General features: G+C 46.9%; 1 protein-coding gene across 1 annotated transcript in view; it reads left to right on the forward strand.

Moving 5' to 3' along the window:
- The window catches only part of LOC138792187 (hydroperoxide isomerase ALOXE3-like), a 59,042-nt gene that overhangs the window by 26,716 nt on the left and 5,673 nt on the right, over window positions 1-26,653 (forward strand). The window contains exons 6-13 of the mRNA XM_069969304.1: window positions 206-309; window positions 20,360-20,532; window positions 20,606-20,752; window positions 20,838-21,041; window positions 23,507-23,593; window positions 24,055-24,224; window positions 25,481-25,602; window positions 25,730-25,830. Coding sequence (XP_069825405.1) covers window positions 206-309; window positions 20,360-20,532; window positions 20,606-20,752; window positions 20,838-21,041; window positions 23,507-23,593; window positions 24,055-24,224; window positions 25,481-25,602; window positions 25,730-25,830 — 1,108 coding nt within the window. The remainder of the gene's footprint in view (window positions 1-205; window positions 310-20,359; window positions 20,533-20,605; window positions 20,753-20,837; window positions 21,042-23,506; window positions 23,594-24,054; window positions 24,225-25,480; window positions 25,603-25,729; window positions 25,831-26,653) is intronic.

Genomic DNA, 26,653 nt, shown 5'->3' on the forward strand with positions numbered 1-26,653 from the left:
TAAACATGACTGACATTAATGTCTGTGTTGGATTATAAAAAAAATAGGCAAAGTCATATTGATGACATCACTCAGTGACAGATATACTGGTGATAATACTCGGTGACAGTTATAATGGTGACATCAATTGGTGACATGTAGTGGTGACATTACTCGGTGACAGATATAATAATAAATCTGGGCCATTGTATCTGCTTTATTATAGAGTAATTGAAGTACAATTGAAAGGTGTCCCAAAAACCTCTGGTTCTTGGAATAATCTAGACGACTTGAAAAAGGCGTTTTACTACAACAGAACGGACATTTCTGGTAAGTCTCATAACTGACCTCTTATGGTTATTACTAGTGATGAGCGAGTACTAAAATGCTTGGGTGGTTGTTACTCGAGATGAACATCTCCCGATACTCGAGTGCTCGTTTCGAGTAACAAACCCCATTTAAGTCAATGGGAAACTCGAGCATTTTTGCAGGGGACTTAAGTTCGGTAGAGGGAAGGTCGTGTGATAACCTGTCAACCTCAGAAAATGATGGAAACACAACGGAAATGGACAGGAAACAGCAGGGGCAGCATGTATGCTTGCCTCTGAGGCTGCCTAATGGCACCATTATGCCAAAAGCGCAATGTCTGGCCTCGGACCAAAAATCAGCTCAATCTTGAGCAATCAACGTGGATACCGCCAACTCCCACTTCTTTGGCATATAACAATCCAATAATATAGGTATCCCACCACACAACGTAATCTTCTATAGTGAGTGTGCGATACAGGAAAAAGTACACTCACATTTCAGTAGTCTTCATCTTGACTCTTTATTGGATGCAGTAGTTGAACTTCGGCTGTGTGTTCTCAGAGCACTGGAAGTAGCTCGAGGTTAGGCGTCCTCTCCCTGCCGCGCGACGTTTCGGAAGGCGGGGCTTCCTTACTCATGCGCACAGGTGAGTGGATCCCACTCAGCTAAATACCGACGTCTGATCTCATCAGTCATCTGTTCATAACCTATTTACAGATTTAACAGTAATAACAATATATAGCATGGCACAAAACTCTACTTATAAATGTAGTTTAACATGTAACCAACTGTGTTCTAAATTTATATACAAAACGCCGTCCACTAGTGGGGAGAAAAAATTCATAAAAATGCTTTAAAGCTACATACTTCATTTAAACCCTTCGGTTGTAGGGTGTCAAGTTTTTTTATCCAATACGTCTCCCGTTGAAGTAGAAGCTGTTTGTCCCTATTCTCTGAACCTGTAGTATTTAATTCTTCCAATATGCACCATCTTAGATCATATATATGATGACCTGCCTCCTTGAAATGTCTGGCCACACTCGTCTCTCCATGTTTTGTTTTTTCTTCCAACGTATTATCTGTTTTTAAATGTCTCCTGATTGTCGCTCTGTGTTCATTTATCCTTACTTTAGCCTGTCTCATTGTCTGACCCACATATGTTTTCCCACATGGGCATTTAAGCATATATATTACTTTCTGTGTGTTACATGTGAAAAACCCTTTCATGTTGATTTTATATCCTTGTGTAGGATGTAGAATTTGTTCTCCCTTTATTATAGATGTACAGTTCTGGCATTGTAGACACCCAAATGTGCCTTTTCGTTGTGTCCTTAAGAAAGTTTGTTTGTCTATTTTTCTCTTTTTTATGTCACTCCTTACAATCTTGTTAGCTATTGTTTTTCCTCTTCTTAATGCTAACATAGGTTTATTTTGAAATAATTTCCCAAACTTAGATTCTTTTTGCATTATGGGCCAGAATTTATTTATGGCTTTTTTTATAACTGGGATATGATGATCAAATGTGGTTACCAGTATCTGTCTCTGTCCATTTTGTTTCTGCTTATTTTGTGTCTTCTTTTTATTAATTGCTGCATTTATTTGTTTCTGTTTATACCCTCTTTGTTGAAATTTATTTTTCATTAATTTCTGACATTTTTCTTTATTTGTTTCAATACTCACTATTCTTTCTATTCTTTGCATCTGACTTCTTATTATACTGTCAAACACTTGAGGTGGATGGTGACTTGTGCGGTGTAGCAAGTTGTTCTTATCAGTGTTTTCGACATATAATGTAGTGTCAAAACTTCCTTCTTTTTTTGTTACTAGTACATCCAAGTAATGTATTACACTTTTGTTATATTCTAGAGTGAATTTTATAGTGGGGTGGCAAGTGTTCAGGTATGACACAAATTCTATAAGTGTTTGTTCACTCTCTCTCCACAGGAGGAACACGTCGTCCACGTATCTGTACCACGTGAACGACGTGTTCCCCAGTGTGTTCTCTAATACATGTTGTCTTTCAAACGTTTCCATAAAAATATTGGCGACACTAGGTGCCACCGCCGAGCCCATGGAAACTCCATATGTCTGTAGAAAAAAATCTTGGTCGAACCTAAAGTAATTCTTAGACAGTATTAACTCAAGGAGACCCATCAAGAAATTAATATCCATATTTGTAAATTTTTCATTGTTTTGCATAAATTCCCTTATGGCTGCCATCCCTTCGTCATGTGGTACGTTAGTGTACAAACTTTGTACATCCAACGTACACATGAAGGTCACTTCATTTGCATTTTCTTTTTGTAATTTGTTCAAGAAATCATTGGTGTCCTTCAAACACCTGGAAAAACCTTTTATTATGTTCTGTAAGAAGCTATCTATATATGTAGCCACAGGCTGAAAGATGGAACCAACTTGTGACACTATTGGTCTCCCTGGTGGGGATTTTAAATCTTTGTGTATCTTGGGAGCCAAATATAAAATTGGGACCCTTGGGTTTTCATTAATGAGTGCATTAGCTGTATGTTCACTTATGATACCACCTGTAACTGCGTCTTGTATGTAACTGTCTAGTTCATCCTTAAATTTGTCCGTGGGGTCACCTCTCAGCCTGTGGTACACCTTTTCATCAGACAGCTGTTTATATGCTTCATTCAAATAATCAGATTTGTTCATTATCACAATGGCGCCCTGAGATCTGCAGTGACGCACTGGATGTATTCACACGGTCCGTCCTTGCAGAGGTCAGGGATAATTGGAAAAATGCTAAAAAAACACCGGCTAACCTAACTAGAGCACAAAGAGAGGCTATTGATTCGTTGACCAATGACGCCGCCCTTGTGGTCAAGAAGGCCGACAAGGGGGGCGCCATTGTGATAATGAACAAATCTGATTATTTGAATGAAGCATATAAACAGCTGTCTGATGAAAAGGATATAAAATCAACATGAAAGGGTTTTTCACATGTAACACACAGAAAGTAATATATATGCTTAAATGCCCATGTGGGAAAACATATGTGGGTCAGACAATGAGACAGGCTAAAGTAAGGATAAATGAACACAGAGCGACAATCAGGAGACATTTAAAAACAGATAATACGTTGGAAGAAAAAACAAAACATGGAGAGACGAGTGTGGCCAGACATTTCAAGGAGGCAGGTCATCATATATATGATCTAAGATAGTGCATATTGGAAGAATTAAATACTACAGGTTCAGAGAATAGGGACAAACAGCTTCTACTTCAACAGGAGACGTATTGGATAAAAAAACTTGACACCCTACAACCGAAGGGTTTAAATGAAGTATGTAGCTTTAAAGCATTTTTATGAATTTTTTCTCCCCACTAGTGGACGGCGTTTTGTATATAAATTTAGAACACAGTTGGTTACATGTTAAACTACATTTATAAGTAGAGTTTTGTGCCATGCTATATATTGTTATTACTGTTAAATCTGTAAATAGGTTATGAACAGATGACTGATGAGATCAGACGTCGGTATTTAGCTGAGTGGGATCCACTCACCTGTGCGCATGAGTAAGGAAGCCCCGCCTTCCGAAACGTCGCGCGGCAGGGAGAGGACGCCTAACCTCGAGCTACTTCCAGTGCTCTGAGAACACACAGCCGAAGTTCAACTACTGCATCCAATAAAGAGTCAAGATGAAGACTACTGAAATGTGAGTGTACTTTTTCCTGTATCGCACACTCACTATAGAAGATTACGTTGTGTGGTGGGATACCTATATTATTGGACCATTATGCCAAACTCTGGGCAACAGCCTGGTTAAAACAGAGGTAGGCATATGAACCACCCCAAAACTCAGCCTGACACAACATGGCAGTGAGAACACATGGAACCATTAAAACAGAGGTAGCATATGATGAACCACTCAAAAACTTTGCCTGACACAGCATGGCTGTGAATACACAGAGAACCATTAAAAACAGAGGTAGCATATGAACCACCCCAAAATTTAGCCTGACACAGCATGCAGGCGAGGACAGAGTGACCAAGGTAGAAGTGGTAGCCAGTGAGCCTCCCAAAAATTAGGCCAGACACAGCATGGCAGTGAGCACACAGAGAACCTTTAAAAGTGAATGAGGAAGCAAGTGAGCTTCCCAAAAAATTGGAGTGAGGCTAGGGGCTGGGATTTATAGTAGACACGAACCCAGGTGCTGACAGCTAACTGGCTAGGCCAGCTGTCAGTCACCATCAAGGGTACACCTGATGCCGATCGACCGGGGGTGGTGAGGCCCTGGCCGCGGACACACACAAAAAAAGATAACACAGCTGTCTGGTTGCAGGGGACGCGATCGGCGGGCCCCCAGCAATCAGTCCCGCTCCTCTGCAGACGTAGTGACGTTAGAGCATGGCAGTGAGGACACAGAGAACCATTAAAAGTGAGTGAGGTGGCAAGTGAGCCTCCCAAAAATTAGGCCAGACACAGGCACCAGCTGCAACGAAGACCCGCTCTGACAACACGCTAGTGGCAGGGCAGCACAGCACCTCCAAGGCGTAAAGCGCCAGTTGGGGCCACGTATTCAGCTTTGCAACCCAGTCGTTGTAGGTAGCAGAGTGATCGGGAAGGACGTTGGTATGGTCAGCAAGGTACTCCCTCACCATCTTCCTGAAGGCTTCCCCCCTACTCTGTCTAGACTGGGGACGGTTGACATAGTCCTGCTGGGGTGCCATGAAACTGTCAAAGGCCTTGGAGAGTGTTCCCCTGCCCCTTGACAAGCTGCCTGCTCCACCACTCCTCTCCCCCGCTCTTTGGCCCACAGAACTACGTCCTCTGGCGCTAGTGGTGTCAGATGGGAAGAACATTTTCAGCTTCTGCACCAGCGCCTGTTGATATTGATTCACTCTCATACTGCGTTCCTCGGCAGCAATGAGAGTGGCAAAGTTCTGTTTGTACCGAGGGTCCAGGAGGATGAACACCCAGTAATCGGTGTTGTCAAAAAAATTTTAACCTGAGGGTCACGGGAAAGACAGCCAAACATCAAGTCAGCCATGTGCGCCAGGGTCCTAACACGCAAGAACTCCCTCTCCTCACTAGCCTCAATTTCCTCCTCCTCCTTCTCCTCCACCAATTCCTCCTCTTCAGGCCATACACGCTCAACAACTAAGGATTGAGTATGGGTACCCTCTTCAGTGGCGGCAGCAGTCTGCTGCTCTTCCTCCTCTTCTTCATCCTCCTCATCCTCTACTCCGAGGTGAGAAACTTACGTCAGGGTGGTCTGGCTATCTAGCAGCGACTGTTCTTCACCCGTCTCCTGAGACAAAGGCAAAGTGTCAGACTTCAGGCTGAGCAGGGAGGTTTGAAGCAGACACAGCAGCGGGATGGTGAGGCTCATGATGGCGGCATCTCCGCTGACCATCTGTGTTGACTCCTCCAAGTGGCCCAGTACCTGACAGATAGCAGACATCCACGTCCACTCCTCATTGTAGATTTGAGGTAGCTGACTGACCTGACTACCGCTTCGCACCGAGGTTGACATTGCACAATGGCTCTGCGTTGCTGGTAAACCCTGGCTGCCATCTGCAAGGTGGAATTCCACCGTGTGGGCACTTCGCACAGCAGTCTGTGAGCCGGCAGTTGCAAGCGCCTTAGCATTGCCCTAAGGGTGGCAACATCCGTGGTTGACGTGCGTAAATGCGCACAGATGCGCCGCACCTTGGTGAGCAAGTCAGCCAAATTGGGGCAGGTCTTAAGAAACCGCTGCACCACTAGGTTGAACACGTGGGCCAGGCATGGTACATGTGTGTGGCTGCCGAGTTGCAGAGCCGCCACCAGGTTTCGGCCGTTGTCACACACAACCATGCCTAGTTTGAGGCTCTGTGGAGCCAGACAAAAATCTGACTGCGCTGTGATGCCCTGCAACAGCTCCTGGGCCGTGTGCCTCTTGTCGCCTAAGTTCAGCAGTTTCAACACCGCCTGTTGGCGCTTACCCACCGCACTGCTGATGCTACGAGATGGAGGCGACGTGCTTGTGGAGGGTAATAGAGAGGAGGAGGAAGAAGAGGAGGAGAAAGAGGTGTACAACTCATGAGAGACCGCAACCGAGGTAGGCCCCACAATCCTCGGGGTGGGCAGCACATGAGCGGAACCAGGGTCAGATGCTGTCCCAGCCTCCACCAAGTTGACCCAATGTGCCGTCAGGGAGATATAGTGTTCCTGCCTGCCAGCACTTGTCCACGTGTCCGTGGTTTGGTGGACCTTGTCACTGACCGCGTTGGTCAGGGCACGGATGATGTTATCCGACACGTGCTGGTGTAGGGCTGGGACGGCACACCGTGAAAAGTAGTGGCGGCTGGGGACAGAGTACCGAGGGACAGGCACCGCCATAACGTTCCTAAAAGCCTCTGTCTCTACCAGCCAATAGGGCAGCATCTCCAGGCTCAGCAGTTTGTGCACATTTAGGGCTTGTGCATGCGGGTGAGTGGCAGTGTATTTGCGCTTCCATGCGAAGGTGCTGCAGGGACAGTTGCTGCAGGGACAGTTGAACGCTGCGCTTGGACACCTTGCTGGAGGGTGTGGATCATCGTTGAGGTGAAGGGGTGCGTGTAGGGTGGGAGGCGCTCGTGCCTGGGGGGGGGGGGGGGGGACTGACAGAACCAGCACCTGACACAGGGGAAGGAGCAGGTGTGCGACTTGCAGTCACTGAACGGCCTTGGTTCCACTGAGTGGGGTGTTTAGCACTCATATGCCTGTGCATGCTGGTAGTGGTAAGGCTGGTAGTGGTGGCTCCCCTGCTGATCCTGGCGTGGCACACGTTGCACACTACAGTCCGTCGGTGATCCGCAGTTTCTTTAAAAAACCTCCAAAACTTGGGAACATCTAGCCCTGGTCACGGGAGTTTGACTCTGTGAAACAGTTACTGATCTACTCGCTCTGCCCCTGCTTCTTCCTCTGCCCCTGCCTCTCCCTCTGCCCCTGCCTCTCCCTCTGCCCCTGCCTCTCCCTCTGCCCACCCCTCTTCCTCTTCCAACCGGTCCTGCGGGTGAACTTGCCTCCCCCTCAGTAGCACGGTCTTCACTAGGCTTATCCACCCAGCTCGGGTCAGTCACCTCGTCCTCATCCACCAGCTCATCACTCTCCTCCTCACTTTGAGTTACATCCATGACAACAACCTCACTGTCTGACAACCGGGTCTCATCGTCATCATCAGACACCTCTTCCAACCCCGCTTGCAAGTTCCCACTCTCATCACCCACTGACTGCGTGAGCTGCATAGTTTGGGCATCGGGACAGATCGACTGCTCCGGTTGCTCTGACTCAGGGAAGGGTCCAGAAAACAGTTCCTGGGAGCATGGTGGTGGTGGTGGTGGTGGTGGTGGATGGAGGGGCCAGGCTGTGGGGAAGGAGGCGGAGCTAATGGAGCAAGGGTAGCGTGGGCGGACTGCGTGGAAGACTGGGTGGTGGATAAGGTACTGGAAACATTATCCGCTATCCACGTCAGCACCTGTTTATGCTGCTGCGGTTTCAGTAGTGGTGTACCATGAGACCCCGTAAGTTTCGCCAAGAAGCTAGGGAGTGGACATCTGCGGTGTGCCACTGCTCCCTCCTAAACAGGTGCTACTGTGTCACTCTGCCTCCGGCAACGACATCGCTTGGTACCCCACGCCCTCGTCCTCGACCCTTACCCCTGGGGTTCACCATTTTATGGACACTGCACAGTATGGAGCTTAGATAGGCCTTGTGTATGAAATACAGAAAATATACTAGTGGTCCCACTAGTTTTTGGGTGGCTGTGGGATACAATCTGTTGGTGGCTGCACCTACAGTATACACACTCTGTGACCCCCCCTTTACACTCTGCAATCAGTAGTGAACTTATATATGCCTTGAGTAAGAAAGACAGAAATCTGGAAATATTCTAGTGGTTCCAATAGTTTTTGGGGGGCTGTGAGATACAATCTGTTGGTGGCTGCACCTATATACACTCTGTGACACCCTCTTACACTATGGAAGCAGTAGTGAACTTAGATATGGCTTGTGTAAGAAATACAGAAATCAGAAAATATAGTAGAGGGCCCAATAAAATAGTACTGAGCACTTCTTAGGGGTGTGTATACAACACCTAATGTCCCCTTTCTGCCAGCAGCCGGTCACCACAGTGTGCTGGTGAAATCTTGGTAGCTGCACTGCAACTCCCAGCCAGCAGTCTGTAGTAATAGTATTTAAAAACAATTTGAAGCCCTGAAAAGGTCTGTGTGTTTGTATTGCTAGTATATACCCTGCCTACTGGAACGCTATATCCTACACTGACACTCTCCCTGACCAGCAGCAGCTCTGTCCCTGATCTCTCACAGCATGCGTCTGAAGCCAGCACTGCCCCCGCCCAGTTTTATATGGCAGGGTCATCTGATCTGACCAACCAATCGCTGCTATCGACATGTATGGGTCCCACGTCATCGCAGGATGTACCAAAGAGTCTCCTGCATGTTTATTGGCTGAGAAATAGCACCCAAACTTACAGGAAACGGATGATGAGATTTTTGCGAGATGCTTGTCCCAGTAACGAGTACCATCGAGTACCCTAATACTCGAACGAGTACCAAGCTCAGACGAGTTGTCAGATGTTCGCTCATCACTAGTTGTTACATATTATCACTGTGGAGGAACACAAGATGGGACATTGCGGAGGAACACAAGATGGGACACTGTGAAGGAAAGCAAAACGGGACACTGTGGAGGAGCACAAGACGGGACACTGCGGAGGAACACAAGACGGGACACTGCGGAGGAACACAAGACGGGACACTGTGGAGGAGCACAAGACGGGACACTGTGGAGGAGCACAAGACGGGACATTGCGGAGGAAAGCAAAACGGGACGCTGCGGAGGAGCACAAGATGGGACATTGCGGAGGAAAGCAAAACGGGACGCTGCGGAGGAACACAAGACAGGACACTGTGGAAAAACACAAGACGGGACACTGTGGAGGAGCACAAGACGGGACACTGTGGAGGAGCACAAGACGGGACACTGTGGAGGAGCACAAGACGGGACACTGTGGAGGAGCACAAGACGGGACACTGTGGAGGAGCACAAGACGGGACACTGTGGAGGAACACAAGATGGGACACTGTGGAGGAACACAAGATGGGACACTGTGAAGGAAAGCAAAACGCGACACTGTGGAGGAGCACAAGACGGGACACTGTGGAGGAGCACAAGACGGGACACTGTGGAGTAACACAAGACGGGACGCTGTGGAGTAACACAAGATGGGACACTGTGGGGGAACACAAGATGGGATGGGGCGTCCTACCGCAGGTGTTACAGTTCTATACACCTCGCAAAAAACTGTACTTATAGTACTATTGCGGTGATGAAAGTAGTACTAAAGTTCGCCACTAGATTGTATATGCTTATGTGGAAGCTGCACAGCTAAAGGATGTAAAGGGTTATCGTTCCTCAATGTGTCACCTGAATCTGTAGACCACTAGGAGTCTTGTTTTCTTCTTTCCTATCATCTCTCTCCTTATTTCTTCTGTTGCACTCTTTACACACTCACAGCGCACCTTACATGCTGGGAGGAAGTAAGTCACATGTGTGGAGGAGCAAAGGTCTTTTCATGTTAGGCATTGTGAAGAAAGGACTCAAGCTAGAAAGCTCTCCACAGTGGACCTATCTGGGCCCCGAACCTCTTCCAGGTCCCCGTACCTCAGTTCAGTCTTAGCTAGAACCTTGTATGGGAAGGTCGCAAGACAGCACACCTCTATTAACTTTCTTACAAATTTACGCTACAAAGCACTATGCAGTGTTAAAACCTCTTAGGAGAGGACAAGCCAGAGACTACCTCAACCCACACCGTGGACAAGGAGAAGTCACACAGCAGGACAGTATCCACGAAAGCCAAAGAGCTAGGAACTGATCTAGATAGAGCAAAGTTGCAGTAAGCCTAGGAACTCTATCTCGCAGCGCAGGTGTCAGCAGGGAACCCTCAGCATTCCGCTCTTCTTCTTCTTCTTCGAAGTATTCTACCTCATCCTCCAACATCCCGGAAGAGCACAGTACTACACAGGTTGGGACTTTCCCGGCATCATCCTCTCTGCTACTCTGCTTCTTCGTATCACTCAGCACTACTCGGTCAACACGACTATATCCTACTTTGTACTTTCACTATAGATCAGGTTGCTAGACTGTCAAGTATTTATTTGGAACTCTACAACAAAGAAACTCATGGTGGCACTACTGGTCCCAGCGAAGACATAAAAAATATTAGGAATTGCAGTAATAACGGAGGTGCTAGTTCCCAAGTATAAGTATCAAGATAAATTGCACAAAAAAAAGGAAATAGAACTGCACTCACCGCTTAAAATTTCTTCATCTTTATTTGTAATCCATCATAAAATCAAGGAGCATTGGACAAGGTGCAGATAGTGCGGCAGCAGACGCCACGGAGATTAGGTGACAGGCTGTTTCACGCCTCTTTCCGGCGCTTCTACGGACCACCCTCCTATCGACGTCATCACGCTGCTTTAAATCAGTTAGCTTACAGTGACGTCAAAATCATGTGAAAGTGATTAGTGTCAAACAAACAAATATACATATATACATATAATTATAAAAACACTGATCCACTACATATAATGCACACTTTTAACATAAAAGGCTGCGATCTACTCTCTCGTTCAGGCCTCCGGGGCCCTCTGCCTCCGTGCCGATAATCCACAGTAAGCATAAAATACCTCCACACCAAACCTTGGGTAACTTCGGGCGCAGGTCCAAAATGAGCATGGGTAATGTAAAAGGGTTAGATTTATTTAAAAACACAACGCGTGTCTCACTTGAGAAGTCAGTACGACTTTGAAACGCGTTGTGTTTTTAAATAAATCTAACCCTTTTACATTACCCATGCTCATTTTGGACCTGCGCCCGAAGTTACCCAAGGTTTGGTGTGGAGGTATTTTATGCTTCTAGTAACCAGTTTGGTTCTTGGGAGTGGCTGCGGTTCATCTACATGCTGAGTGTTGTGCCTTGCATTTGCACAACCTCCACAGGGGAGAGTCTCCTTTTCTCTCCTCCCTTACCAATTGTTTTTTGTGGGAATCACACTATGGAGCGCTGTTCACATTTGTATCTATGATAATCCACAGTAACTCTGTCTTAAGGAGTGTTCGCTGTCTATCTTGCCCTGCTTTACTTTGCACTCTTTCTATGCCGGCAAACTTCAATACAGAGAAATCATTGTTATGGCTCTCCCTCATGTGGCTTATCAATCTTGTAGCTCCTACACCAGTCTGTAAGGAATAAATATGTTCCCTAAAGTGAGTACACATTGCTCTTTTAGTTTGACCAATATAGAAGCGGCCACATGGACAACAGATGCAATATACCACAAAGTTAGTTTTGCAACAAATAAAATCCTTTACAATTATACTTACACCATTTAGACATATATGTGTACCTTTTACCATCGCTGGACACCACTTACAGGACCCACACTTATAGTTCCCCATTAGCTCATTCTTAAGCCATTTATCACTTTTAGACACAAATTTACTGTGGACCAAATGATCTCTTAAATTATTGCTTCTTCTAAAGGTAATGTACGCTTTATTTTCTACCCATTCTCCCAGTGCGGAGTCCCCCTCCAATATACTCCAGTATTTATTTATTATACTGCAAATTTCTGGGGCCATAGGTGATAACTTGAAAGAGAAGGCAAATCTGTTGTTGTTCCTTTTCTTTCTACGCTTCGATATTCCTTTCAGTAGCAGCTGCCTGTCTTTCATTTTAGCCCTATTGCAGACTTCATCCAGTAATGACCCCTCTGCAACAAGCGTAGAGTGAGACCGTCCGCCTGTCGCAGAAAGGAATCCATGTTGCTGTTTATACGGCGCAATCTCAAGTACTGGCCGTATGGGACTGCTCTCTTTGTAGTGTCCGAAGAGGTGGGTTTTCTATAACCCTTCATTAGTTTTACGAACTAATACATCCAAAAATTCCAGTTGCTCTGTGTCTGTCTTAAAGGTGAATAACATATTCATGGTATTTGTGTTATTAAGCATCTCTACAAACTGATTAAATTCATCCACAGACCCTAGCCAAATTATAAATACGTCGTCTACAAAACGCACGTATTTATAAAATAATATAGCACTATATTGATTGGCTACTTAGCCCCTTGTTAGAAGGTGTCCCTTCCTTGGTTAAAGACACGAATGAATTTTTGGGCATACTAGGGGACTGTGCCTGCGGGGAGGATTCTGTTAGAAAAACAGACAAAAGTAGAGAATACATACAATTTGTCTGTGAGGCATTAGATCTGATTTTATCAAATAATGCCTTCCAATGGAGTGTGGTACCTACAGGTCTCCGGAGTTGCCATGGGCTCTCCGGTGGCCTGCAGTGTAGCTAATTTATTTCTGGCTGCATTTGAGATGAAATACGTTTTTTCTACTACCAATAAATTTTGCAAGTTTATTTATAAATACGTGCGTTTGGTAGACGACGTATTTATAATTTGGCTAGGGTCTGTGGATGAATTTAATCAGTTTGTAGAGATGCTTAATAACACAAATACCATGAATATGTTATTCACCTTTAAGACAGACACAGAGCAACTGGAATTTTTGGATGTATTAGTTCGTAAAACTAATGAAGGGTTATAGAAAACCCACCTCTTCGGACACTACAAAGAGAGCAGTCCCATACGGCCAGTACTTGAGATTGCGCCGTATAAACAGCAACATGGATTCCTTTCTGCGACAGGCGGACGGTCTCACTCTACGCTTGTTGCAGAGGGGTCATTACTGGATGAAGTCTGCAATAGGGCTAAAATGAAAGACAGGCAGCTGCTACTGAAAGGAATATCGAAGCGTAGAAAGAAAAGGAACAACAACAGATTTGCCTTCTCTTTCAAGTTATCACCTATGGCCCCAGAAATTTGCAGTATAATAAATAAATACTGGAGTATATTGGAGGGGGACTCCGCACTGGGAGAATGGGTAGAAAATAAAGCGTACATTACCTTTAGAAGAAGCAATAATTTAAGAGATCATTTGGTCCACAGTAAATTTGTGTCTAAAAGTGATAAATGGCTTAAGAATGAGCTAATGGGGAACTATAAGTGTGGGTCCTGTAAGTGGTGTCCAGCGATGGTAAAAGGTACACATATATGTCTAAATGGTGTAAGTATAATTGTAAAGGATTTTATTTGTTGCAAAACTAACTTTGTGGTATATTGCATCTGTTGTCCATGTGGCCGCTTCTATATTGGTCAAACTAAAAGAGCAATGTGTACTCGCTTTAGGGAACATATTTATTCCTTACAGACTGGTGTAGGAGCTACAAGATTGATAAGCCACATGAGGGAGAGCCATAACAATGATTTCTCTGTATTGAAGTTTGCCGGCATAGAAAGAGTGCAAAGTAAAGCAGGGCAAGATAGACAGCGAACACTCCTTAAGGGTATATTCACACGAACAGGCTCACAGCGAGATTCTCGCCGCGAGCCCTGCAGGTCCTGGCAGTTCCCATACACTACATACTCGCTGCGGTCTAAACGACCGCAGCGAGTATGTAATTCTGCCGCCCTTAACCCCTTCTGCTCCCGGCCGGCTCCCCCGCTGTAAGCATACATTACCTGTCCTCGCTGCACGGGTCCGGCGTTCCTGCTCTCCCGTCCGGCCAATCAGTGGCTGCAGCTGGGCAACACACTGATTGGCCGGACGGGACCGCAGCAAGTATGTAGTGTATGGGAACTGCCAGGACCTGCCGGGCTCGCAGCGAGAATCTCGCTGCGAGCCCGTTCGTGTGAATATACCCTAAGACAGAGTTACTGTGGATTATCGGCACGGAGGCAGAGGGCTCCGGAGGCCTGAACGAGAGAGTAGATCGCAGCCTTTTATGTTAAAAGTGTGCATTATATGTAGTGGATCAGTGTTTTTATAATTATATGTATATATGTATATTTGTTTGTTTGACACTAATCACTTTCACATGATTTTGACGTCACTGTAAGCTAACTGATTTAAAGCAGCGTGATGACGTCGATAGGAGAGTGGTCCGTAGAAGCGCCGGAAAGAGGCGTGAAACAGCCTGTCACCTAACCTCCATGGCGTCTGCTGCCGCACTATCTGCACCTTGTCCAATGCTCCTTGATTTTATGATGGATTACAAATAAAGATGAAGAAATTTTAAGCGGTGAGTGCAATTCTATTTCCTTCTTTTTGTGCAATTTATTTATTCGGAACTATTGTCAAGTGTCTTCTCAAGTACTTTATCCAGAGAAACCTTATACTTTCGACTCTGTATTACCTGCTGCACATTTGCAACTAATAAACTGGCTTATCTAACTTTAGGAGACTCTGTGATTATTCGCTATCCACCGGCACAGCACACACCTCAACCTTGGGATACTTCCCCTTTCTGTGGGTGGCAGTTCCTATAATCCGGGAGGGTCATTACACCACTCTGGCCATCCGTGAACACTGTAACCCAAGGGACCCCATAGCAGCCTGGCAGGACACTGACACAGGGGAAAAGGGTACAACTAAAAGCAGGCGTGCCATTACACCTGTGTGCCTACCAGGCACTGGCGTCACAAATTCACACTACAAGGTCCTGCTGTATCTCGGCCAACCACCACAGAAGTGGCGTCACACGACAACATCTAGCAAGTGACCGGCCGCTCCTCCGATATAACATCACCCTGGGGGTACACCACAGGGACCCTTACCCCTGGGGTTCACCACAGGTAGTGAGGATAGAAAAGTAAAATGTTTGAGTTCGAGTCGAACCTCGAACAGTAGTGAAGTTCGGTTCGATCTAGAGCCCCATTAAAGTCAATGGGAGATGTTCGGATTAATTTTGACACCTATATGTAGTAGGAGAAACTGTAATTATCATCCAGAAGAGTAAACTGGAAACATGGAACAACTTATAGCCTAAAATTTGGCTTTACGGATGAAAGGGAAAAAAAAGGCGGTGGATAAAATATTGCTAGAGATGAGCGAATAGTGAAATATTTGTTTATTCAAATTCGATTCTGTAGTCAGGTGTTGGTGGGCACAGATGCAGCCAACGCGCTTGAGATATTTTTTGCTGGGCCAGGGCAGGGACAGCTTTTCTTGCAAAGAATTGCCTGCTAGGCATCTGATACTGGGGACATGCCAGGGCCAGAATGTGGCGGAAGCCATCTGTATCCACCAGGCGCAAAGGCAACATTTCAAAAACAAACAGCCTGGGAATGCCGACATTAAGTTTTTTGGCTTTGGGATGGTTGGGGTGAAAGCGTTTCTTATGCTCCCATACCTAGTACACAGAAGGTTGGCTGATCGCTGATCGTCCGGGCAGCCCATAGGATATAGCAGCGTCTGCTGCCAATGCTCCTATTCAACGGAGCGCCGGCAGCAGATCGCTGCTATATCAGTCGCTTGTTTTTCAACATGTTGAAAAACAAGCGACTGCAACGATCAGCCGACATGAACGATGTCGGCTGATCGTTGCACTCTATTCCACGGGACGATTATCGTCCGTAGCAGCCGATATCAGCCGAATACGGACGATAATCGTTCCGTGGAATAGGGCCTTAAATTATCCTCTTTGGCCTCTTGATCTTTTGAACCTCCTTCTGACCCCAACTGCATTGTGTGGTCAAAGAGCTCTTCAGAATGTGGATTATTTTCAGTGGCCTGTATATTGGGGAGGGACATTCTACCCATGTTTGCTTCCAGTTGGACTGACAATGATGATGACATTTGTGGCCGTGACTGAGAGGAAGAGGAGGTCAAAGCGCTTGATTCAGGGTCCGATAACCACTGAAGAACAGATTGATGACGTTGTTCATTAATAAGGCGCACAGGAAACCGAGCAAAAGAGCACAGGCCTGATGGTCCTGCTACTGACGATATTCTTGCTAGTATGTTGACTGGAGCACTGAAAGCAGTGCCTTGTGCACTACCTCTATCTCCCCTTCCTACACCTGATACTGCTCGCCTACCTCCTCTGGTTCTCACCATGTTCACAAGATAGATATGAAATCTTAGAAGATACAACAAAAAAAAAAAATCAACAGATCTATCCACTCTCGATAAATCCACATACACAAATCAGATGTACGATTAATTACTGGGTATAACAGATGTGAAGTATTCCGTATTTTTTTATGATGGACAAAGAACATATGTCAGCTGATAGCAATACCACTGTAATCACCAAACAAATGCACGTACACAAATGAGATGTACGTTTAATTACTGTATAACAGATGTCTACTATTTTGTATTTTTCCTGACGAACAGAGGACGTTTTTCAGCTTATAGGAAGGGCAAGGAGCGGGCGCAGTATAGCGTAGGCCCTGCATGACTGGGTTTAGCTGGGACTGGGGGTAATGAAAGGGTTAAGTGAGTGGGGAGTGTGGAGGAGCAGGTGTGAGGGGAAGGGGTCAAGCTGAGTTCAGGAATCCTAGCAAAGGAAGGGATTGGTTGCAGTCTCTTACCAGAGGAGGAGCCGGAGTTCCGTACAGGAAGAGGAGCACGTGGATCTTCAGTTGCACGCCGGACCAGCTTCAGCCCGCCCGCCCGCCCTCATGTAGCAAGCCAGATTTGCGATGGTGGGTTGGGTGTGGGTCTTTTTGTTCCTGATTGTCACGACAGCCAGGCATAGGGAGGTCTTGCAGGGCACTTAAAGTGGACCTGAAAATGGTGGACCCATCATAGGTATGGCTCTCCTTGTTTACAATTGTTACCTGGTGTTAACAAAAGTGTGGAGTGGTGAGTTGTGGTGTTCCCTTCGGGATAGGTCCCTGGGAACGGTGGAGTGAACTGGCAGTACCATTTGACCTATTGTCAGCTCCTGAGTCGGCGCGGTGCGGCTAGGGGAAAATTGTGAGTTTAGTTGGTACTGCTTTGTGGGCGCCCTGCCAGACCTCCCTAGCTTTATTAGTCAGGTTGTATTGCAGTTAATATTTTGATAATGTTTTGATACTTGTTGATGTGTTATTTATTGTTCTGTTTTTAAGCACTTTAATACAGAAAAGAAAAAAGGCTGTTGTGGCCGTTCTATTCCAACGCTAATCTGGTGTCGGTGTAAGTCTGTGTATTGAAGGTAAAAGGGGGAAATAGTGGGCGCTGGGAGGAGGGCCAGAGGAGGGGAGTAATTGATTGGGGGGAGCCTGAAGGAACTCAGCAATACCCATAGTCAAGGAATAGAGCTGTAATCACTAAACAAATGCACATACTCAAATGAGATGAAATACACTTTGGGGCACTATGTATAAATTGGCAAATCCAATATGCAGCCTGCAATCCCAAAGCTAAGTATTACTGTGGCTGCAATGGTGTCTATGGACAGGAAAATGCTTGTTGCAAATATGCTAGTGTAACCTTCATTAACACCCCACTAATCTCTCTAATCTCAATACCTATCTCAGTAATATCACTAACCTCACTACCTATCTGTCTAATCGAAATGCCAGCATGCAGGGAGACATTGATACACTGAGATAGCAGTCTGTACAGTGAGGAGAAAATGGCGTCCAGAACGCAGCACAGTGACTTTTATATGAGATGTCATGTGATTTTAGCAGCCAATGAGACCCCTACACCTCAGCAATGACGTTTATGACACTTCTATTTGCTCTGCACTGATTGGCTGGCAAAAAGGCGCTCGAACGCTAACTCTAACGCAAACTCGAGCGAACAGCAAAATGTTCGGCTTGGTTTGAGTTAGAGAGAATCCAGATGTTCGACTCAAACCGAACTTTTCTTGAACAGTTCGATCAACTAGTCACAGGTTAGCTGGAACAACGTGACGCCACTTCTATAGTGGTTGGCCGAGATATAGCCCGGCCCGTTGGTGTTATGTTGTGACGCCAGTGCCGGTTGGGCACACAGGTATGCTGGCACACCTGCTTTTATTTTAGTGGGCCGGCTATACCTTTTTCCCCTGTGGACAGTGACCTGCCGGGTTGTTGCGGGGTCCCTTGTGCAACTATTACGGTGGTCCGGAGTGGAGTAGTGACCCACAGAAAGGGGAGATGACCCAAGGAAGTGATTACTGTGTCGTTGCTTAGTGCAGAACCACAGAGTCCCGTTAAAATCAATACAATTTTGTTTACTGTGAAAATACTTGATACAGAAGAAGACAGTGTGCTTTAGTCTTGATAAGTTACTTTACACTTAATAAACCAGATCTGTACTGAGAGTAGAAGGAGTGATTCATCTGTGCTGACTAAGTTGCATAATGAGAGGTAGAAGAAGGATCAGAAGGGTAGAGAGGAGGATGTCGAGAGAGTCCCAACCCAAGTAGTACTGTGCTCTGCTGGAACTTTAGAGGTAGAATAAGTAGAATACTTGAGAGTAGAGAGAATACTTGTGCCTGTGTTTTGACTCTTTAGTCTTTGCACCACATATTGCCCACAAGTGTCAGGTGACCCGTCCTAGAGGGTGACACAAGCCCCAGACCTTGTTACATGAGCAGATTGGTCAGAGTTCTCTGATGATACCCACACTGCTAGATAGCATGCATAGGCTTCTAGCAACTTTGCTCTATCTGGATCAGTTCCTGAACTACTTTTGTGGATGCTGTACTGCACTGTGTTCCACTGTGGAGGAACACAAGACGGGACACAGGAGAAACACAAGACGGGACACTGTGGAGGAACACAAGACGGGACACTGTGGAGGAACACAAGACTGGACACTGTGGAGGAACACAAGACGGGACACTATAGAGGAACACAAGGCGGGACACTGTGGAGAAACACAAGATGGGACACTGCGGAGGAACACAAGATGGGACACTGTGGAGAAACACAAGACGGGACACTGCGGAGGAACACAAGATGGAACACTGTGGAGGAGCACAAGACGGGACAAGATGGAGGAACACAAGACGGGACACTGTGGGGAAACACAAGACGGGACACTGTGGAGGAACACAAGATGGGACACTGTGGAGGAACACAAGATGGGACACTATAGAGGAACACAAGATGGGACACTGTGGAGGAACACAAAATGGGACACTGTGGAGGAACACAAGATGGGACACTGTGGAGGAACACAAGATGGGACACTATAGAGGAACACAAGATGGGACACTGCGGAGAAACACAAGGCGGGACACTGTGGAGAAACACAAGATGGGACACTGCGGAGGAACACAAGACGGGACACTGTGGAGGAACACAAGACGGGACACTGGAGAAACACAAGATGGGACACTGCGGAGGAACACAAGACGGGACACTGTGGAGAAACACAAGACGGGACACTGTGGAGAAACACAAGACGGGACACTGTGGAGAAACACAAGATGGGACACTGCGGAGGAACACAAGACGGGACACTGTGAAGGAACACAAGACGGGACACTGTGGAGGAACACAAGACGGGACACTGTGGAGAAACACAAGACGGGACACTGGAGAAACACAAGATGGGACACTGCGGAGGAACACAAGACGGGACACTGTGAAGGAACACAAGACGGGACACTGTGGAGGAACACAAGACGGGACACTGGAGAAACACAAGACGGGACACTATAGAGGAACACAAGACGGGACACTGTGGAGGAACACAAGACGGGACACTGGAGAAACACAAGACGGGACACTGTGGAGGAACACAAGACGGGACACTGTGGAGGAACACAAGACGGGACACTGTGGAGAAACACAAGACGGGACACTATAGAGGAACACAAGACGGGACACTGCGGAGGAACACAAGACAAGACACTGTGGAGGAGCACAAGAAAGCACATTGTGGAGGAGCACAAGACTGGAAATTGCACTTCCACTGTCTTTTAGTACTTAGTTTCTAGCAGCAGTTTTTTTTTTCCCTGGACCAATAACCCTACCATAACTTAAAACATTGTGCATCACAATATCTATATTTTGTATCCCTCCATGGTCGTCTAGAGCATATTGCGTCTCATCGAGGGATTCCGCTGTTTAGGGATGAAGCTTTCATATTCAACACTATTTCATCTGACAACAATGGCAGAACTGAGAGAGTAAATCAGTTTAGAACAAGACCTTGTTGTTTTTTATCCCCAGAAAAACACCTGCTATAAAACTGTTCCTATCTTTTCTTCTTCTCTAGATGAAGTCTCCCGGCTCTGGAATGAGGACTCCTTCTTTGGTTACCAGTATCTGAATGGAGTTAACCCGATGGTGATCAGGAAATGCCTCAATCTACCGGAGAACTTCCCTGTCAGTAGCAGCATGGTGGCCGCATCTCTGGGCTCCTCCACCAACCTCCATAAAGAGCTGCAGGTGAGGGCGTCCTGAGTGAGGATGTGACTACTGATGATGAAGCTTCTGTACTAAGGGTGCACTCATCTTACAGAACGGGAACATCTTCCTGGCCGATTACAAGATTCTCCAGGGAATTCCTGCAAACCCCTCGATTAATGGGAAGGAACAATACATCACTGCCCCCATGTGTCTGCTGTGGAAGGACCCCCAGGACCAGCTGCTCCCCATCGCTATCCAGGTACTGTATGGACACACATCTGAGCAGATATGCTGATTTTACTTCATTACTGAGACTTTCTGGTCTTCTCATCCTCCCATTACAGCTGTGTCAGACTCCAGGAGAACAGGCCCCCATCTTCCTGCCCAGCGACTCTGAGTGGGACTGGACATTGGCCAAGATATGGGTGCGCAGTTCTGAATTCCAGGTCCACCAGACAGTCTATCATCTGCTCCACACCCATCTCTTTGCTGAAGTGTTTAACATAGCGACTCACCGGCAGCTGCCCCGTAACCACCCGGTCTACAAGGTGAGGAGCGAAAGATGTCCACCAGCACACAGCACATGTAGCAGAGCTGAAGAGTCTTTGATGACTGAGTCCAACTCAAATTATGACCCCGTTATGTGATGGATCCATTGAAGGCTCGATCTCTGGTCCTGACATCTCAGTGCTGATCAGTTAGTGGACATGACCCATGGCTTTACTGTTCTGTAAGGGACAATGTTAGTCTGTACCTCAGGCTTCTATAGAATATATTTAGCATATGCTTATAGCTTAATCTGTAGTCTTCTCTTGAGTCCTCCTGCTGATAATGTGGTGTGTACCCTGCCTTGGGGCTGCTCCCGGTTATTTCTTCTGTTCTATGGTGGCCTTCATCATGCTGATCAGTTTTGGCACTGGGTCTCATGACAAATCAGAGGATGGGAGTTTGATGTCATAAATGACCTGCCACCGCAAGATTAGCTCAATGGTCCTCCTAATGCATACTAGTAACCTAATAAAGACCACCCCTCTGTTACCTGGCACTGATCAGTTTTCATTCCTGTGGTGAGGGTGTCAAGCACCATGTTTGAATGACCCTGGACCAGTCTTCTAGTGTGACCATCAATATCCCCCATACCCATACCCAGCCTCCTAATGTGACCATCAATATCCCCCATAACCAGCCTCCTAATGTGACCATCAATATCCCCCATACCCATACCCAGCCTCCTAATGTGACCATCAATATCCCCCATAACCAGCCTCCTAATGTGACCATCAATATCCCCCATAACCAGCCTCCTAATGTGACCATCAATATCCCCCATAACCAGCCTCCTAGTGTGACCATCAATATCCCCCATAACCAGCCTCCCCTGTACCCACATGAGGTTTAATGACTGTGTATCCTGTTGTACAGTTGAGCGATCTTTGGGCGTGCTCGGCCCTAGGTGGACTCTGATGTTGTATACGACCCTAGGTGGTCGCTGATCTAGGATAGGGCTTAGTTGGTGGCTGATCTTTGATACAGCCCTAGGTGGTGGCTGATATTGGATATCGCCTTAGGTGGTCACTGATGTTGGATACGGCCCTAGGTGGTGGCTGATCTAGTATAGGGCTTAGGTTGTTGCTGATGTTGGATACAGCCCTAGGTGGTTGCTGATGTTGGATACGGCCCTAGGTTGTTGCTGATGTTGGATACAGCCCTAGGTGGTTGCTGATATTGGATACGGCCCTAGGTGGTTGCTGATGTTGGATACAGCCCTGGGTGGTTGCTGATATTGGATACGGCCCTAGGTGGTTGCTGATGTTGGATACTGCCCTGGGTGGTTGCTGATATTGGATACGGCCCTAGGTGGTTGCTGATGTTGGATACGGCCCTAGGTTGTTGCTGATGTTGGATACAGCCCTAGGTGGTCGATGATATTGGATACGGCCCTAGGTGGTTGCTGATGTTGGATACTGCCCTGGGTGGTTGCTGATATTGGATACGGCCCTAGGTGGTGCTGGGAGATGTAGATAAAGGCTGTGTCCTATGGCAGATTGCTGTATATTGTATGTGTGGTACTCGGCCAGTTGGCTGGCTGTATTCCCCAAATGATCGGTGACCTGCCGGGTTGTGATGTGGCTAGTGTGTATGGGTGCTGGTGCCGAGGTGAGAGATGAGTCCCAATGATGTAAAAATAAAACAGCTTTACTGTAGAGTTTTACTTTCACCTATAGATAAATCTTTGACTCTGGAACTGGAACTTGTTGCGCTTAAGGAGGTGGAGTTTGTTAGAGGGGCCCCAACCCAGTGTAGCGGTGTACTCTGCCGGAACCTGAAGAGATATACTTTATACCTGTATACTTGTAGTTGTGTTTAGATCAACTTGTGCCCTACAGTGTCGAGTGACCCGTCCTGTCAGGGTACTACAAGACCCAGCCCTGGTAATCTGGGCGTAGCTAAGGGTCCGGGGGTGTCCCAATTACCTGCATTGTGAGATAGGATACGTAGACCTTCGTTACGGTAGCTTTGTCCTATCCAGGCTTCAACTAACTTCAGCTGTGCAAACAAAAACATAAGAATTTAAAGGATAGTGACACCTAGTGGGGAAACTGTAAAACACCTCATCACCACTTAAAGGGGTTATCCAGCGCTACAAAAACATGGTCACTTTCCCTCTACTGTTGTCTCCAGTTTGGGTGGAGTTTTGAAACTCAGTTCCATTGAAGTAAATTGAGCTTATTTGCAAACCGCACCTGAACTGGAGACAAGAGTAGAGGGAAAAGTGGCCATGTTTTTGTAGCGCTGAATAACCCCTTTAACCTAAAGTGATAACTTTGTAACAGGTGCATAGGAGAAAGAAAAACACTTGTGGTGGGACACCACATATGGCCTGGGGCTGTGTCCCCGTCACTGCTGATTGGTTACCGCACACTCAGGTATCCGAGCACACTCGACGTTCCCTTGGCTCTATACTGCACATTTCTACACGGAAAGACATTTACTGTTGATTCTTTTTCTCCAGCTCCTCATCCCCCATCTCCGCTACACGCTGGACATCAACACTCTGGCCAGACGTCATCTCATCTCATCTGGGGGCATGTTTGATGATGTAAGACCATGTGACAGGGGCGGGCTGTGACTACCTCTCTATACACTGTATATACAGGGGCGGGGCTGTGACTACCTCTCTATACACATTAAAGACAGGGGGCAGGGCTGTGTCTACCTCTCTATACACAGGATATACAGGGGGCGGGGCTGTCACTACCTCTCTATACACAGGATATACAGGGGGCGGGGCTGTGACTACCTCTCTATACACAGGATATACAGGGGGTGGGGCTGTGACTACCTCTCTATACACAGGATATACAGGGGGCGGGGCTGTGACTACCTCTCTATACACAGGATATACAGGGGGCGGGGCTGTGACTACCTCTCTATACACAGGATATACAGGGGGCGGGGCTGTGACTACCTCTCTATACACAGGATATACAGGGGGCGGGGCTGTGACTACCTTTCTATACACATGATATAACCTCATTCTCTCTCCCTTGCACTCTTCAGGCTATGGTTGTTGGTAAAGGAGGGTTCCCACCATTACTACAGAAAGCGATGGAGGAGGTGAGGTACAGCGGCCTGTGTCTGCCTGAGGACATCGAGGCTCGAGGATTGGATTCTGTCCCCAATTTCTACTACAGAGATGATGGGAGGATGATCTGGGCGGCGGTGGAGAGGTGCTGTAATTCTTAAAGGGGTACTCCAGAGAGTAGTCAGCTTTGTGTCCAGCATAGTGTGGTATTATAGTACAGTATATAGGGGCCATAACCCCCCATCTCCTCTCTGCCTCCAGCTTTGTGTCCAGCATAGTGCGGTATTATAGTACAGTATATAGGGGCCATAACCCTACATCTCCTCTCTGCCTCCAGCTTTGTGTCCAGCATAGTGCGGTATTATAGTACAGTATATAGGGGCCATAACCCCCCATCTCCTCTCTGCCTCCAGCTTTGTGTCCAGCATAGTGCGGTATTATTATAGTACAGTATATAGGGGCCATAACCCCCCATCTCCTCTCTGCCTCCAGCTTTGTGTCCAGCATAGTGCGGTATTATAGTACAGTATATAGGGGCCATAACCCCCCATCTCCTCTCTACCTCCAGCTTTGTGTCCAGCATAGTGCGGTATTATAGTACAGTATATAGGGGCCATAACCCCCCATCTCCTCTCTACCTCCAGCTTTGTGTCCAGCATAGTGCGGTATTATAATACAGTATATAGGGGCCATAACCCCCCATCTCCTCTCTGCCTCCAGCTTTGTGTCCAGCATAGTGCGGTATTATAGTACAGTATATAGGGGCCATAACCCCCCATCTCCTCTCTGCCTCCAGCTTTGTGTCCAGCATAGTGCGGTATTATAGTACAGTATATAGGGGCCATAACCCCCCATCTCCTCTCTACCTCCAGCTTTGTGTCCAGCATAGTGCGGTATTATAGTACAGTATATAGGGCCATAATTCTCCATCTCCTCTCTGCCTCCAGCTTTGTGTCCAGCATAGTGCGGTATTATAGTACAGTATATAGGGGCCATAACCCCCCATCTCCTCTCTGCCTCCAGCTTTGTGTCCAGCATAGTGCGGTATTATAGTACAGTATATAGGGGCCATAACCCCCCATCTCCTCTCTGCCTCCAGCTTTGTGTCCAGCATAGTGCGGTATTATAGTACAGTATATAGGGGCCATAACCCCCCATCTCCTCTGCCTCCAGCTTTGTGTCCAGCATAGTGCGGTATTATAGTACAGTATATAGGGGCCATAACCCTCCATCTCCTCTCTGCCTCCAGCTTTGTGTCCAGCATAGTGCGGTATTATAGTACAGTATATAGGGGCCATAACCCCCCATCTCCTCTCTTCCTCCAGCTTTGTGTCCAGCATAGTGCGGTATTATAGTACAGTATATAGGGGCCATAACCCCCCATCTCCTCTCTGCCTCCAGCTTTGTGTCCAGCATAGTGCGGTATTATTATAGGAGTGACCAGTCTGTGCGGACAGATCCAGAGCTGCAGGCCTGGGTGGCGGAGATCTATGAGAAGGGATTCCTAAGCTATAGTTCCTCAGGTAATGTGGTAATGTGATGTCAATGCACGGATGGGTATCAGAATATTCTAGTGAAATATTGTGAGAATACACCTATCTATAACATGAAGCTTTGTGCATCTGTCTCATATGTCTGACCCCCCACCAGGAATCCCATCATCCCTGGACACTGTGCCCGCCCTGGTGAAGTACCTGACCATGGTGATCTTCAGGTGTTCTGCTCAGCACGCAGTGGTCAATAGTGGTCAGGTGAGTGGCAGCACGGGGTGAAGATCCTTCCCATGTGATACCGTCAGCTTACAGCAAGGCCTCGTCCTTGCAGTGTCCCAGAGCGCGTGGGCTACTGCCGTATGCAGCATATGTAGGTACTATTGTGTTTCTATACTCTGGGGCGGAAGTGATGTAGTTTGCTACTCCCTCCGCTAGATGTCACTGCATCTTATATCGCGTATGGCACAGCTGAAGGGAGGTAACTAAAGGGTTAACTGTGAAACTTTATGTTCCTCATATCTCTAACCAATGTTGTGAGAGAAGGTGTACAGAAGAGGTGATTCTGCTGCAGTGTGTGTCCAGGGCCTGTCCCAGAGGCCAGGCCCCTAGGCGGGACTTTATGCAAGAGCTTATATGTCTTTTTCTTCAAAGTCTTAACATTCTAGCCATGTCCGGCTTGTGCCTTAAGTAGTGAGGCTGCGGTAAAGGATACAAAAGGACAACCCTATCTATGCTGGGCGGCAATCTCCCTCCATCCTAAAGGTCATTCCAGGATTAAGTTCAGCGGCTAAGTAAGCACCAAAAACTCCACTGCTCTTGCTTTGTATCCTTAGGGGTCACCTCAATAGCTAGCTGTACCCACAAGGGGGGGGGGCTATGTATTCAAGTAGTGTCACTTTGTGCCCACAGTCAGCAATAGGCGGATGGTCATACTCGTGTCCGTAGGTACTTGTTTTTATTAAGCCTTCTCCGGGTACCTTTGGGTCTAGATAGGGCCCCACTACCCTGAGCCTGCCCTCAGTCCACTGCTACCTCAAGCAAAGTCTATTCAAGTCAGTAAGTAACTTCCACTATTCAGAGA

Source organism: Dendropsophus ebraccatus, chromosome 5 (genome assembly GCF_027789765.1).
Source record: "Dendropsophus ebraccatus isolate aDenEbr1 chromosome 5, aDenEbr1.pat, whole genome shotgun sequence".
Taxonomy (NCBI): domain Eukaryota; kingdom Metazoa; phylum Chordata; class Amphibia; order Anura; family Hylidae; genus Dendropsophus; species Dendropsophus ebraccatus.